The sequence below is a fragment of the Diaporthe citri genome (genome assembly GCF_014595645.1).
Source record: "Diaporthe citri strain NFHF-8-4 chromosome Unknown scaffold_3, whole genome shotgun sequence".
NCBI lineage: Eukaryota > Fungi > Ascomycota > Sordariomycetes > Diaporthales > Diaporthaceae > Diaporthe > Diaporthe citri.
In genome coordinates, this window is record NW_025064848.1 from 1,033,733 (window position 1) to 1,049,417 (window position 15,685).

General features: G+C 52.7%; 2 protein-coding genes across 2 annotated transcripts; one reads left to right on the top strand and one right to left on the bottom strand.

Annotated features, from left to right (window-relative positions):
• Positions 1-387: 387 nt before the first annotated feature.
• On the top strand, positions 388-2,608 carry INS49_007887 (uncharacterized protein; the record flags this gene model as incomplete). The annotated part of the gene is made up of 6 exons (XM_043168633.1): positions 388-507; positions 566-676; positions 731-1,830; positions 1,885-1,904; positions 1,982-2,062; positions 2,133-2,608. 6 exons carry the CDS (start codon positions 388-390, stop codon positions 2,606-2,608), a joined length of 1,908 nt encoding a protein of 635 aa, XP_043026313.1.
• A 688-nt stretch (positions 2,609-3,296) lies between these two features.
• INS49_007888 (uncharacterized protein) lies at positions 3,297-14,939 on the bottom strand (the record flags this gene model as incomplete). The annotated part of the gene is made up of 7 exons (XM_043168634.1): positions 3,297-3,872; positions 3,959-4,648; positions 4,706-4,849; positions 4,906-4,977; positions 7,385-7,875; positions 7,972-13,779; positions 13,847-14,939. 7 exons carry the CDS (start codon positions 14,937-14,939, stop codon positions 3,297-3,299), a joined length of 8,874 nt encoding a protein of 2,957 aa, XP_043026314.1.
• Between the last annotated feature and the right edge of the window lie 746 nt (positions 14,940-15,685).

Here is a 15,685-nt window from a genome sequence, read left to right on the forward strand (position 1 = left end):
GGCCACCGCAGCTCTCGTTGAGTAGCAGCTCTCAACTGATGCTTGGCAAGAGGCCAAGAGACGGTGAGGCAAACTCCCACTGGCGGGGGGCTGATTCCCACCCATCACATAATTAGGACGAACTCTCACTCAACCTCCCATTAGTTTCCTGTTTTTGTTCTTGTGTCTGTGCTCTTCGACTTGGGCAGAGTTGGCCGTCGTCTTTTTCCACCACTGCTTGTCCCACATCGCGATTTTCTTCGGCACTCTCCCGCTTGCATCTTGGCCCCCTATCACAGCTCGCACTCGTTTTCACACACATTCTCTTGTCCCCGGTCTGTCCATTGTAACATCGCTTCACTGCAGCGGTGATACTAATACTGTTGAGACACCACGCTGTTGCCCGTCATGAGGTCTGCTCCACCACCGCCCACGCCCGCTGCCGGCAATCCTTTTGAGGCACAGGAATATCAAGTCCCCCAAGGCTCTCGGCCAAGTACTATTGGGGGCTCCTTGGATACATCGAGCGTGAGTGTCTGATGCCTTGAGGTCTAGTTTCAAAGGCACTGGCTGAACATGGCTGTAGGACTCGTCTCTACCCTCTCCCCCTGCCGCGACTGCCTCTCCGGCATCCCTACGAGGTCATGATCAATTGCCTCCCCGTCCCATTCGCTCAGAGGATTCTGACCTTGAGATTGTGAGTCTTCGGCATCATGGTTGGCTACATGTATATTTTACTAACAGCCTTAAGAACCCTGTTCCGGCTGTGGCTGGGCGGCAGCCCCAGACAGATGCCAAAGCAGAAATCCTCAATGAGAAATCCAGTCCCTTCAACTCGGACCCAGAGTCAAGTGGCACTCCAGGAAAGTTCACCATCAAGGACAAGAATGAGGCCGACAATTTTCAACCGACGGCTTCATCAGCCGAGGCAAAGAAAAAGTCTCGCAACCCCTTCAAGCGGACTTACCATTGGATGCGACGCACGTACTGTCCCATCGAAGAGCCGCCCTTGGTCCTCCCAAGCTGCCCGACAGATTCTGAGAAGCTGTCCTATGTCCACACGAACCGGGTCCCACTGTACATATTCGGAATCTTCTCCTTCCTCTCCTTGTCAGCAGGCATGTGGCTCTTCTCCCTCTGCGCAACCCCCTTCTACTGGTACGGCGCCTTCGTCGGCTTCCTCAACATCTACCTCTTCATCAGCTACCTGGTCGGCGTGGTCGGCAAGGACTGGGACTACGAGGCCCACAAGCAGAGGGTCGAGCGGCACCCCATCACCGCCGAGACGGCCCCCACGGTGGACATCTACCTCCCCGTGTGCGCCGAGGAGGTCGAGATCCTGGACAACACGTGGGCCCACGTCACGCGGCTCGACTGGCCAGCGGACAGGATCCAGGTGCACGTCATGGACGACGGGGCCAACCCGGTGGTCCGCCAGCTGGCAGAGCGCTACGGCTTCAACTACACCGTGCGCGATGACCGCCCCCGGCTCAAGAAGGCGGGCAACCTGCGGTGGACGTTCGCGCGGACGAGCGGCGACTTCTTCGCCATCTTCGACGCGGACTTTTGCCCGCGCCCGGACTTTTTGAAGGAGCTGATGGTCGAGCAGCTGGACGACGGCGAGGTCGCCATCGTGCAGAGCCCGCAGTTCTTCCGCGTCACGGACGAGCAGACGTGGGTGGAGCAGGGGGCTGGCGCGACGCAGGAGCTGTTCTACCGTGTTGTTCAGGTCAACAGGAACAGGTGGGGTGCGAGTATCTGCGTAGGGAGTAATGCGCTGTATCGTCGTGCTGCTCTTGAGGAGGTCGGCGGTACGGCGGAGATTGGGTTCTCCGAGGACGTGCACACTGGGTGAGTGGCGGTTTGCGAACTGAAGGGTGCTTATGATGCTAATACGTGGAACAGATTTGGTGCCGTTGATAGAGGTTGGAAAGTTCGCTACGTGCCTCTTTGCCTTGCCACAGGCGTCTGCCCACCCACACCGCGCGCCTTCTTCTCGCAGCAGATGCGATGGGCTCGTGGAAGTACTACACTCCTTACCAACGGTCACTTCTGGGTGTCGAAGTTGACCTTAATGCAGAAAGTCTGCTATCTCTGCGGTAAGTCTTCCAGCCCTAGCACGGACAGAAGACAGCAGCTGACGAAGTCTGAAGGCTTTCTGTACTACTCAGCCGTCTCTCTCGGCATCTTCATCTCCCCCATCCCAGGAATCCTCCTCCTCTGGTTCCGCCCGGAGTGGTTCAAGTACTACAACCTCGCCTTCGCCGTGCCGTCGCTGTTCTACGGCCTGGTCATCTTCCGAGTCTGGTCCAAGGCCTCGTACGGCATGAACGTCCAGCACATCATGCTGATCCAGTCCTACGCCTACCTGACCGCCATCAAGGACCGCCTCTTCAACATCGAGCTGATGTGGGCCGCCTCCGGCGACGCCAAGGCCCACAAGAGCCACAAGTACCGCAACATGCGCATCCTCTGCTGGGTCTGGAGCATAGCCACCTTCGGCGGCATGGTCAGCGCCGTGACTTGGAGGCTCACCCATGGGTTTGAGTGGTACAACCCGATTCCGTTGATTGTGTTGAACCTTTACAATCTCTATGTTGCGCATCGCTTTCTTTTGTGCAACTGGTAGAGAGGGACAACCGGGTTTTGGCGAGTGCAGCAGACTATGCGAGGAACACCGACTACACCCTCGCTTGACGCGCGTCTTTCCTTTCTCTTGACATTGACTCCCTCATTCCCTGCATACACGGCGCCGTTAGTCGGGGGGAAATCCTACATTCTTTCGTTCAAAATCTTTAAGACGTGTTCTCTTCTAAAGAGAAATGGGCTATTTAATGAAAGATTTGCATGTAGGGTTAAGAGAATAGTAGAAGATAAAATCAGGCTAGGCCAAGCCAGTAATCTGTCGTCAAAATTTCTGCTACTGGTAGTTCTGTAATGTGACACAATGTCGGTTTCCATATGCAAAACGATCCATGAAAATCTTTATTACTGATAATTATCGACTTGCAGCACTTTAACAGCTCCTATTTTGCTTTGGTGGTGTTCTGGGGCACGGGGGATGGGTGGCTCATACACGCACTTGCTTGCAAAGTCAAGTATGTATTAGCCGACAGATCGGCACATGCTATCATTTTGTATAATGTTTTGAAGAAAGTAAGTATTATGGACATTCAATCGAGATGAACTAGTCGGAGAGCCACCTGCGGTTGCACTGTATAGACTCATGTAGATGACCAAGTCCGCGCAAGATGTGCTCCTCAGCTCGATGTTCAAATTCTGTCTGCGCCTGATGCTGCCAATCTTACCGCATGGATTTATGGCGAGTGCTCAACATCCCCAGTCCCAGTTCCTGCGCTCTTCTCCTGGAATTCCATCCGGCTCTCTCTTCTCTGCCACGGAGTTTCATTTCCCCAGCCGTGCTTCTGAACCGTCTTGCTTGTTTTGACCGCACTCTTTTCCAGAAACAACCAGTCGATCTCTTCCAGAGTGAGATTGCTCGTCTCAGGATAGCAGAAGTATACGAGTGGGATGAATGAAAAGTTGAGGGCCATGAATATGAGGTACCCCTTCCACGCCAAGTTGTTCAGAAGCGTCGGAGTGACCATGACGACGAAGAAGTTCCACAGCCAGTTCGAGGAGATACCAACCGCTGTTCCTTTCGCCCTGACGTGCAGGGGAAGGATCTCGGGTACATATACCCACGGGATACAATTGGCGGTAGCACCAAATATAAGCATGTATGTGAAAAAGAAGGTCACGCTGGCAGCGGATGTCGACTTTGCCAGCTGACCGCCCCTGTCCTGGAAGCTGAGCAGGATGGAGATCAACATCATGGAGACACCGAGCCCGAGTGATCCCCACATCATCGGCTTACGACGGCCGTACTTGTCCTATAATACCTGGCATTAGACCTTGTGTAGCCGGAAGGACGGGGAAGGACGGGCGGAGCAGTTTGCTTGCAGCCACCGATACGTACCAAGAAGAATGTTGGGAAAAGGGAGCCAAAGAAGAACATGGCGTTGATCACTCCACCAAGGAGTAGGGACAATTGCCTAGAGAGCCCGACGTTGAGTTGCAAGACCGAAGTGATGTAGTAGACGACCAAGTTTATGCCACCCATTTGGTTCATAAACTGCATGCCGTACGCGAGCAGGACCCTTCTTCCAGTCTGGACTTCATCGCGCTTTAAAAGGTTGGACCATTTGTATTCGCCATGCTCCCGTTCGATCTTTAGGGCTTCGAGAATCTCACCCTGCTCCTTTGCGATCTTCGGGTCGTCGGCAGGCCTGTCATAGACCTTGCACAAGACCGCAAGGGCTTCCTCCTCCTTGCCGTGTGCATACAGGTATCGAGGAGATTCGGGAAGGCCAAATACCAACGCGATGACGACAAAGGCGAATAACATCTGGCATGCTATTGGCAGTCGCCACGCGATGGATCCGGGGACGAAGCTCATTCCATAGTCGAACCAGTACGCGATCTCGATCCCAACGCCTACAAACAATGGCTCCGATGAGACCAATCGCCCGCGCTTGGAGGCTTCGCAGAGCTCGGATTGGTACATCGGTACTGTGCTTGTCTCGATGCCTGTGCCTATGCCGGTGATGAATCGTGCGATCATGATATGGGGTACCGTAAATGCGCTCGTTTGTAATGCCGCTCCGACCTGTAGTATTGTCTTCAGCCAAGTTTGCGTCTGCCAAGATTAGTGTGATATGCTCACGATGATAAAGACCATGGCAATCCACATAGCCAGCCTCCGACCCGTCTTTTCACAGAAGATAAATGATAGTATACAGCCCGAGAAGCAACCTAGATTGTATATGCTGACGATGATGCCCTCAAGGCTGGGATTTGGATGCCCGAACTGGAGAGAGTGGTCAGCAGTGTCTCATCGTCTAAATCGCCACAGCAGAAACACACTGTATTGAGAAAGTCTTCATTGCCCACGATACCGCTGAATACTCCTTGGTCATACCCGAAGAGAACGAAAGCCTACGCTTGGTCAGTCACCAGCTCAACGTTCTGGGTCCTCTGCTATCGCGGGCGCAGAAGATGGTTTGAAGCTGTAATGCCCAGACCATTCTGGGTCTTGAAACCAACAATTCCGCTGAACTGTTTGGAACAGCCTAGAATTTTATGCTCACCAATTGGCACGCCACCGTAATAGCGATACGAAGCTTCCTGCCCCGACCGAACCAGCCTGTTTGAATCATGATAGACTGCTGTATCTGGTCTCTCGGGTTTCCGAAAATGTTGGAGTCGTCACAACACAATAATGTTGGGTCGGTGAGGACATGAAAAACATAGGAGAAAAAGAGAAAATTTCAGCATGCACCTTGATCTCGCCCCTCCTAGCCACTGCCGCTTTCCGGCACTATTCCAACGTCAGATCATCCAGCCGGCTTGCCTGAATAGGACGACCCGGTGGCATTCGCGGACTAGCCGCCCAGCGACCAAGGTTCTGCATTATTTGACTGGAGCGCGTCTAGGGCGAAACGTGGGGAACGATCGACAATCTCATCGGTTGTGGGGACTTACCCCAGATCCGACCCATATTTCCGGGTATTTCCCCCAGATTCCAGGATGGCACTCTGGGGTAGCGGAAGGTTTGGACAGCCGTTGGTACACAGCTCGCACGGATCTCTTACTTGGACGCGTGACGTAACTAGCATAATCTTCTTGTGAAATAAGACAACGCGTAGCAGGGGAATAGACGGCGGTTCGGTTGAGCGGAACATGTACATGTGGCCAGGCCATCCACCGCTGCGAACGTGATGCGCGCAGGGAGTGAGTGAGTCAGCGTACGCCCACCCAGCTTCTACAGTACGCCCACCCAGCTTCCAGCGTTGGCCCACCCAGTACAAAGAAAATTAGCTGCATCCGCACTAAAATGCAAGTATTGCGGGGTTCTTAACAAGCCAGGGTAGCTATTTTCCAATTTAAGCAATACTTTAAAAATACAAGCCTAAAAAAGCCTAGAGCGCCCCAGAGCGCCTAGAGCCCCCAGAGCGCCCAGAGCGCCCCTGAGCCCCCAGAGCGCCCCGAGGGCCCCAGAGCCCCCAGAGCCCCCAGAGCCCCCAGAGCCCCCAGAGGGCCCCAGAGCCCCCAAAGCGCCCAGAGCCCCCAGAGCGCCCCCGAGCCCCCAGAGCGCCCCGAGCCCCCAGAGCGCCCAGAGGGCCCCAGAGCGCCCAGAGGGCGTAGAGGGCGCAGAGGGCGTAGAGGGCGCAGAGGGCGTAGAGGGCGCAAAGGGCGTAGAGGGCGCAGAGGGCGTAGAGGGCGCAGAGGGCGTAGAGGGCAAAAGTAACTTTTAAGTTGCAAATAGAGGGGTAGCTATGGGACCCCTCTGGGGTAGCTATGAAACCCCTCTGGAATAGCTATAGCTATGCTTTATTAATAACCCCGCAGTACCAATATTTTATAGCGTATGCAGCCAATTTCCTTGTACTGGGTGGGCCAACGCTGGAAGCTGGGTGGGCGTACTGTAGAAGCTGGGTGGGCGTACGCTGACTCGGAGTGAGTTCAGTGAAACACGCGAGACCTGACTTATTGCGTGTTATCCTTCGTTGATGTCTGTGCATATTTATTGAGAATAAAGTCTTCTGACACTTCTACATTCTGAGATATAGCTCTACTTTAAGCCTTTCCTAACATCCATTAATAAATGCGTATCATATATGCTTGAGTCATCAGGTCCAACATAGAGATACTCGTCTCTACCATCCCCATTTAGATCTCCAAATGCAACCATCAAGGATGTCTATAGCATCCCAATGTGGCGGGAAATAATCCAACTGACGTATCTGGATACCTTCCTGGACATACGAGGGGACGGGGTTTTCCACTGAGCACGTCCCAATCTATGTTAGCTTGACCAAGGTCAGGAGTTAAGGGATAGCTGAGGTGCTTTGCAACGTACGACAAACCCCCAAGAGGCACAAGAAAAATATCTTGTTTCCACGCATCATTGCTAGAGATTCGAGGCAACGGATTCGAACAAGCAATTCATGGGAGTAAGTCACATTCTCTGCATTCTATAAGATTAAACGGTCCTTTTATAAAGATATTAGTTGGGACATTGCTAAGTGCATGCACCGTTAGAATAACAACAGTAATATTATATTAGTAGATGAGCACATGAGACTTCCTGATCTTTACCAAATAAGCAAGAATTTTGCTAGTCGGCACTGATTTAATAATCTATTGAGTTGAACTAGTCTTTGATAGTTGTGAGATGAAAGTCGTTGAGCTGGCCGCCAACGATTTTATGGTCGACGTCGCCGACAAAGAACCGAAGTAGAGACTGAGACGGATTCCGAACAAATTGTATAACTACTATCGAATGACGATATATGATAATCTCGTACCAAATCGCAGATCATTAAGGAATTCATCCGCCCACCGCAACCAAAGGCAAAGCCGGAATCATCGTTTCGTATCTGTCTAACAACGCCTTCGGCAACTGTCCCCTGAGCGGGTTGAACTTCGGCATCTCATCTTCACCCTTGTGATCCTCTTCAAAGCTCTTTTTGTCGAATCGCAGCCTTTGAGCCCAAATTTTCACAGCGGTATTTGGCTTCTCGTTGCCAATATTCCTCCACTTGTCCCTAAAATCCCTCCAAGGCATCTCATTACTGGAGCCTTGTGGCTGCCAAGCCGGGTCTTGGCCCTTCTGCACATCAATGAACAGGGGCCAACGATCTCTGTCTTGTGGCAAATATACGGACTCCATGTGGTCGCTGGTGATGTTGAACTTGTTGATCATGTCGCTAGCCACAGCTGGCTCGGGTGGTTGCAGGGTGAGACCCATTACGAGTGGCATGGTAGCATCCTTGCCATCTAAAAGCTCGTCCGTTGGCGACTTCGACAAGCCCGGATCAAGATTACGTGAGTCTAATACATGGCGAATTCAGTTGGTCAGCCTCTGTGGTTGCCCAGGTAGATCTGGGAAATGATGGATTGAAGAGTGAAAGTTTTGCGTGAACTCACATTTACCCCATAGTGAGGTCTGAGCAGGCTTGATAATCGGCAAAAGCTTCCACTTCTGGTCTTTCCAAGTTTCGAGAACATGAAAGAATTGCTGGCTGGCCATTTTGGGGCTGGGCGCCACGACTTCTATCGTGACGACAGAATTGAGCGGCTGCACCAGCTGCATGGGCTTGGCGAACACCTGCTTTTGGACCTCCTCGATTTGAGCGTGTGCAGATCGCGTTTCTTCCTCTTCCGATTCGATAGTTAGGCGACCAGCAATGTCCGGATGGAGGATCTTTCTCCTCTCTGTGAGATCCGCCTGGGTGACTGCAAATTGGAACGTCACCATCAGATTGAACTTGCCGCTCTTGACAAACCATGCCTCGTTTTTCTTTTGTTCCTGGCCCGGCTTCCTGATCGGAGGCAGCAGCCCGTTTTCGCAGGTAATTATGATTGCAGCATTGTCTGCGTCCTGCTTCGGGCCCTCTAGTAGTTGTGGTGTGGCTGACGAAGAAGCCCCATGCAACTTGCACACGACCTTCCAGAAACGATCCAAGGACACAGGCGGAGGTGGCGGGGGAGGAGAACCGAATTTGACGTCGAAGCCAAAGACCCAGAAATAGACATGAACCACGCCACCGAATGGAGGTCCTTGGAGATCTAGGGAGGCGCCTACTTCAGCGTTGATGCGAATGGTCACCAACCACAGATCGAGGGTGAAACGAACGCCGACAGCAAGCCTCGCTTCGAGCTGGAAGAAAAACGGGTCAAAGTTCATGAGGAAGTCCACCTGGGCGTCGAACCAGGCATACAAGGCGCCCAGACTCAAGGCAGCATGCAATCGGCCTCCGCCCATGCAGAGCTTCGGTGTGATGGCAAAGTATGCCTCACCCACGACGCTCAGGTTTGTGTCAAGGGACCAGTTGATTCCCAGTCGAGGCGGCACGGGATACTGGCGAGGAGGATGGAAGGCCTTATGGTAGCCCCCGATGGTAAGCACCCAGTCACCAGCATTGACATTGACCGCGAGATCAGATCTGAACCAGGCGTAGAGCGCTAGTCCTCCGGTCAGATGACACTGTGGAGCGAGGATAAATGACCGCGGAGACAGCTGGGCCTCGAGCTTGAAGCTGCCGCTGTTGACGTCGTAAGTGCAGATGATGCCTAGCTCTGCGTGTGCGAACTTGACCGGAGACTCCATGGCAGGAACATCGCAGGTCGCGACGCCGAAGAGACCGATGACCACGTTGCCATTGCCGAACTGGAGGACGAGCACGATATTGGCCGCGAGCATCTGAAACGCAGTGACGCGAACTCCCGCGGCGCCCCAGTAGATTCCCTCGGCTGGACGAAACCAGGGGCCTTGTACGAGGTTCTGCATCCTCTCGATAGGACCCAACGAGCTTTCCTCCTCATCTCGCTCTTTTATAAATGGAAACTCGAATACTTGTTCAACCGTCGGCAGGACGATGTCGGAGTTGATGCCGAAGCCACCAACGAGGCCTGCGAAGTCAGCAAAGCCGACGGAGAAGAGGGGTCCGTTGAGCCGGACGTATATGAACGCAAATGTGAATGTGTCGTTTGCTTCGATTAGGGCCTCTTCTGCTGCAGGCGATGCGTGGATAATCGACATGGGATCATTGTCAATTGTGGTGGTGTTGAACTTCAGGCTTTTCTTGACGTTCGCATAAGCTCCCATGGCTTCAAACATCCACGGCTTGAACCCCACGATGAGTCCGCCAGAATACATTACTTCGATGTCAGGATTTGAGGTGTCCCTCATGAAGCCACCAGCCACTGTGAGCGGTGGCTTGTCCAGGGAGACGATAAGTCCCTGCAAAGCCCATGTCACGTCCTCCAAGGGAGGGGGTTTGCTGAGAGCGCCGCTCAACGGCACGCCAATGGTGAAACCCAGTAACGCTAGACCGACCGGTCCCAAGAGCAGTGATGCGTCCAGCGTAATACCGATCTGTCCATTCTTGTACCACAAGCCAATGTTGGACACGCTGAGAGGTCCCATTTTGACCTTGAAAGGTGCTTTGGTGCCCTTCTGTGAACCTGCTGCATCCGGCGGCTGCTTTCCATTCTTATCGTAGGGAATTAGAGCACCCGAGGAGGGCTTGGAGGCCGCTGATTTGGCTCCGAATAAGTAGTCGAGAACGATGTCGAGTTTGCCTTCTGTTGTCTTCGCCACCACAATCAGATGCATGCCGGCATTGATGACAATGTCCTTTGCTTTATCGTCGTCCTTCTTGTCATCATGGTAAAGATCCATGTCGCTCCCATTAGATGACTTGCCCTCTTGTTTCTTGAACAGCATGAGATCTTCATCTGGAATCTTGAACTTGGTCTGCAAGCAGGCTTTCATGCCATCGTACTCAGCCTGCGTCAGACCTTGCATAGCCTTCTTCCCGCCCTGTTGCCCCTTCGCATTAGTCGTGTCCTGGACCCACATGAAGAACAGCTTATCCCAAGGGCTGTTTATGGTCTTATTGATGGCCGAGACGTTGACCGAGATCTTGCTAATAGCAGCCTTGAGAAGGCGCTTTGTCTTGCCGTCCTTGGTCTTGAGCTGTATGAACCAGAGCTGGATCCCCTGTACCTGGACGAGAAGCGCGAAGACGCTGACGTCGTCCTGCCGGCAGCACAGAAGGCGCAATGCCTCTTCCCCATTTGCGCCCGCAATCTTAGCGTCTTTGATCGCATCTGGCAGAACTTCTATGATTTCCTTGTCGAGAAAGCCGAGCAGTAGCTGCTCAATGGTGGCCGTCGAGCCCGCCTTGTTGTTCGCGGCTAACGCTGCAGTGACACTCCAATTGCTGCCCCCCTGGTTGACATAATCCAGGGAGAATGTCGCCACGTTGGCGATCCCAAATTCGCCCCTAAAACTAAGTTTGCTTGGGTTGGGCGCGCCTTTTGTGAACTCGTAAGTGATCGATACAAAGTCGATGTTGATTGTCCCGAGGAACTCAAGAATACTACCTCGGTCCTGAACACTCCAAAAGTCAAGTAGATGCGAAATGGAGAGATCAATGACTCTGGCTTCTATGGCCCACGTGCCCTGCTCGTATGTCAATTGGCCTGAAAGCTTGGCTGATTGGGCGTCCTGTTCCTCTTGGGACTTGGCCGGATCGAGCTTGCCACCCAAATACAAATTGATCGCAATCATGAGCTTGAGCTTGAATTGTTCCGTGGTCGGGTCTTTTGTGCCCCATGCATATGAGGCAGCTAGCTCGACGTTCTCAAAAGACAATATCGGCGGTGTTGTGGAGTCCCCCGAGCTCGAAGGCTTGCAGCGCATCGCACCCCGGAATGAGACTTCCTTCTGTGAGAAGCCTATTTCGCAAGCATAAATTTCATTCGGAAGCCCTGCGGGGATCAGCACCTGTTTCCCGGGTTCTGTCGAGAGAAGCGTAGCAAGGTCGAGCGTGCGTAGTTGGTTCTCCGTGTCTACCACAGTGGCCGGTGTGAGGCACTGATATTCCTCCGCCTCCGGCAGGGCGCGGCCGTATTCCGAGAAAGGACTGTCGGGAACAACTGGCCATAGGTTGCCCTTGAAGTAGAAACCACTGTCTTTGGACCAACCAAAAGACAACAGAAACAGTGCTGGAACCTGCTCCATTACTGCCACTGCGGATCGGCCAACTGTTATGCAAGCCTCGATGTCAATCGATCCCTTGCTGATGTCCTTGATGCTGCCATCAGGGTTCAGGTCGAGCACAAGCTCTACTCTCCGAGGCAAAATGCTCTCATTACTGATTGTTGACGAGCCTTCCTTCGTGGCCTTGTTGAGCAGGTCGCTGAGCGACTCCGTGTTGGTGATCTTGAACTTGCTCGAAATCCATTGAATGACCGTGTCGACGGCGCCATCTCTTCCTTGCATCGCCTTGAGGAGGCTCTTCGATTTTGGCCGCTGCAGGGTCAAGCTCAAGAGAATCTGAGTATCGCTCAGCTCGAAAACACCCTGAAGCTGGACAGTCGCGCTCAAGATGAAGGTGCACAGAAACGTCGCTGACCCGTGGAACTCCATACGATCGGTTGGCACACTCCATATCCACTTCGCCTTCTTACGCATGACAACAAGCAGCGAGTCCACTGAAAGATCCTTGGAAAACCTTTGCAGCCAGCTATTGAAGGAAGACTTGAAGCTGTCATCGACGTGGAACTGTAGTCGAAGGTGAGTCTGATATTGCAACCCTGGCCGAAACCAGATGGCATTGTGGTAGTCCTTGCTGGGGTCAAGAACAAGGCCGAAATTGCCCGTCAACTTCTTGAACAAGGGATATCTGTCCAGATCCACACCAAAGAACTTTGCTGCTGTCCCGAATGTCGTCGTCAATGGGACATTGCTACCCTCCAGCCCAAAGACGAGCGTCCTTCGACTAATGAGCATATTTGTCAGCGCCTTGAAAGAGACCGCAGTGTCGTCGCCGCTGGTGTTGGTTGTTGACTTGGCAAAAGTTTGCTCCGCCCCAACACTGGTGCTCAGCCTGAGCTTGTAGCCGCCCGGAAACGGCATCGTAAGCATGAAGTCGAACCGAGTCTTCTTGTCCACAATTGGCCAGGGCATCTTGCAAAGATGTATGGCGAATTCCGGGTCTGGATCTTTAGTAGATCCTTCTGCACAAAACTGACCGAGCCACTTGAAGAGCTCATCGTCTGCGAACAGGGGAGTGCCAATGGGGTTGACGCCATCTGGAACCGCCGCCAAGCTGAACTTGCGGTAGTGTAGCGTGTCTGTGAAGCCGTAGATGAAGCTTTCCTTGTCGAGGATGAAAACTTGGCTGTCAGCTGGAAAGTATCTGGGGGCTTGGCCTGTTTTCTTCTCTTCGCAGGCAATGTAGACTGCGGCTTGGGCAACAGTATGTGCAACTCTGCGATACAAGATTGCTGATGAGGAAGGTGCAACTGCCTCGTGAAGATCATCTTTGCGTCGAGAGGCATTGTCCTCATCCGACGAAATGTACTCGTCAAAGTCAACATCAACCCAGGAGTCACGGCGATTCGCGCTGCTGCCCCAGGCTTCCGTATCAGATCGGACATGTCCGAGTTCTTGCTCAGTCGGCCATTTCGGGTTCTGTTGAGAAATGTCGATTACCTGAGGGCGGTCGGCTCCCAAGTACGGATACTGATCGATAATGAGCTGGTCCTTCGGGTCGGCAACGTTCAAGTTGGCAAGGACATAGGCGTGAGAGCAGTGCACTGGGATTTCGGTCTCGCGAGTAATTTTGACATTGTAAGGGTCGAGAACCCACTCGGCAAGTGAACTCTGACCAAGAACCTCCGCCCTGCCATTCTCCCCTGATGCTGATGGAGCGGACGTGAATTTGATGCCATAAATGTCGGCCATTATCTTGTTCGCGTGCGCAGTGGGATCAAGCTGTAACGTGTTGGGAATCCAGACGACACTACTCCACGACGGGGCCGATGACGGCATAGAACAGAGGCGTTCCATGATGTCGCCAACGTGCTCAGAAATCCACCAGCGGGTTTCTGCCTGGTTGGGATCCCTACCAAATGCAATATTGAAAAGAGTTGCCCAGCTCACCCACAAAGTGCGCGAGTCGTTGGGAATGGTTTGAACACCATACTGCAGGCGGATGTTGCTTACTGCCTGAAACTGCTGCTTGAGGTAGAGAACAAGTGGCTTCCCGGGATCCAAAATCTCCTCAATACTGAAGGTCTGAAGCATAAACTTCAAGTCGGCGTCCCGGCGAAGATATGCAGGCCATTGACATGGGAAGAAAGGCTTCCGGAGATCCGCATCCAACAGCTGATAGCGCCGGAGTTGGAACCATGCGTTCATGCAGAACATGACTTCCCACCCTATTAGTTTGGCAATTGTCCCTAGTCAGCATTAACCACAGTTACGTTTGATACAGAACTCACGTACTTGGATGCCCATATTGTTCCCCAGCAGAAACGGTGATGTTCTCTGGGTTCCAGCGGGTGAAGTTGGCAGGCGGGTTCGAAGAAGAAGAACCGTGGTGGCTCAACTTCATGGACTGGGGTTGATAGGGTCCCATCCATTGTGCCAGTGCTGTTTCAAGCGCAGAGTGAGCGTCGCCGGCAAAGTAGTGCGAGACTCTGTGCTTTCGACCCTGACCCATAAACGCAGGCTCGCTCCAGACGATGATGAAGGCCAGGCTTGATTTATTCGTGGGCGTGGTCGTGATCTCAGCATTCGAACTTGGGATGCGTTGCTGAGCTGCGACGCAATACATGGCTGGCCAGGATTGATATTGGCAGTCTGCGATTGGGGTCTTGATTGGGTAGTTGTTGAGCATCGTCTCAAAAGTAGAGAAATTATCGATATTGCCTCTTTGGCTGCGCTTGTAGTCGTCACCATCGTGGAGCAGCAAGTTTCTGCCAAGAAGCCAGTCGAAGCCGTACCGCAGCTTGAACTGCCGGGTGAAGAGAAATTCCTTGCCTGGTTGCCCTTGCTTCCCCTTTTCCGCAAGTTTGACGTTCATCATCGGATTGCCGTTCGCATCATTGGCGCCCTGAAGGAGACCAGTAATGGGCCATGGTAATTGAGGCATGTAGATGAATGTTTGTGGTGCGCCGTGGAAGCTTGTGTTGGGGTCTGCCGCGTCATACCGAGCCCGACGACAGTACACTTGCTCCACGTTGGTGATCGAATTATAGTGGGCGACTTCTAAAATTTCATTGAAGATGTACCTGGCAACACCTTCCCAATGGTCGCCATCCCAGTGGGTGATGACAATAGCGTCAAATACCAGATGCCTGTCTTTAGTGATGGGATCGAGATGTGGGCAGAAATAATATTTCTCAATATATTGCACAACAAAGTCGATTGTGTCTGCAGCTTTGTCCCTGCCTCCATCGATCAGAAACGCGCGCTCAATTGTCCGCAGGTTGTTTGGATTGTCGTGGGGGTTGGGTCGGTTGGACGTCAACAAGTGGATGGCACCATCGCCACTCCCGACATTGACGTGGAACGACTCAACCTTGTAGTAATCCATGTCGATTAATAGGTAGATCTGTCATCAAAGCGGATGATGCACGAGATAGTTCGGAGCAATTGAGATTGGGTTACCATTCTCTGTAGTTGTTGAAGTGTTCACCAGGAGTATTTGCGATGCATCAAGATTCGTTCCACAGCGCTGAAGGGAGGGGAAGTACTCTTGATGCGGGCAAAGAGTGATGTAGCCTTTGGAGAATGCACAGTGTGGCATATCTGCAGCATTTAGAGGCGCCGAGAAGGGAATGTGGCTTGCGTAGATGCGAGACTCAGCCAAGACATGGGTCATTCCGATACGGGAAGAGTTTCTTTTCTTGCGTGCCGAGTCCTAAGCCTGGGATCGGGCAGTCCGTGGGTACCCAAGCCTACCCCCACGGCTATCTGAACTTTTACACGGGCCACCCAGGGTAACCAACACTTTGTACGGGTTGCCAATGGGTGCCCAGGAGGTATGCACGGGTGCCTCAGGGTATGTAATCGTCACGGGTGGGTGGGTAAGTCCAAGGCTTAGGACCGACTTCTCGTTCAGCTGACTCTCCCACATTGGTTCGGTCGCCCGAATTTAGCAATAGTTCACCTAGGTCGGTTAGACATTGCTGAGAGTGCTCGCGTGAAGCCCCGTATTGTGTTCGCATTGTCTTCTTGCAATATCACTTCGAACAACTTGTGTAGGTTTGGCTCAGAGTCAACATTCACGAATATCAGTTACGATTTACAATTTAGGTTTGAGCTTCAACCTGATGATCA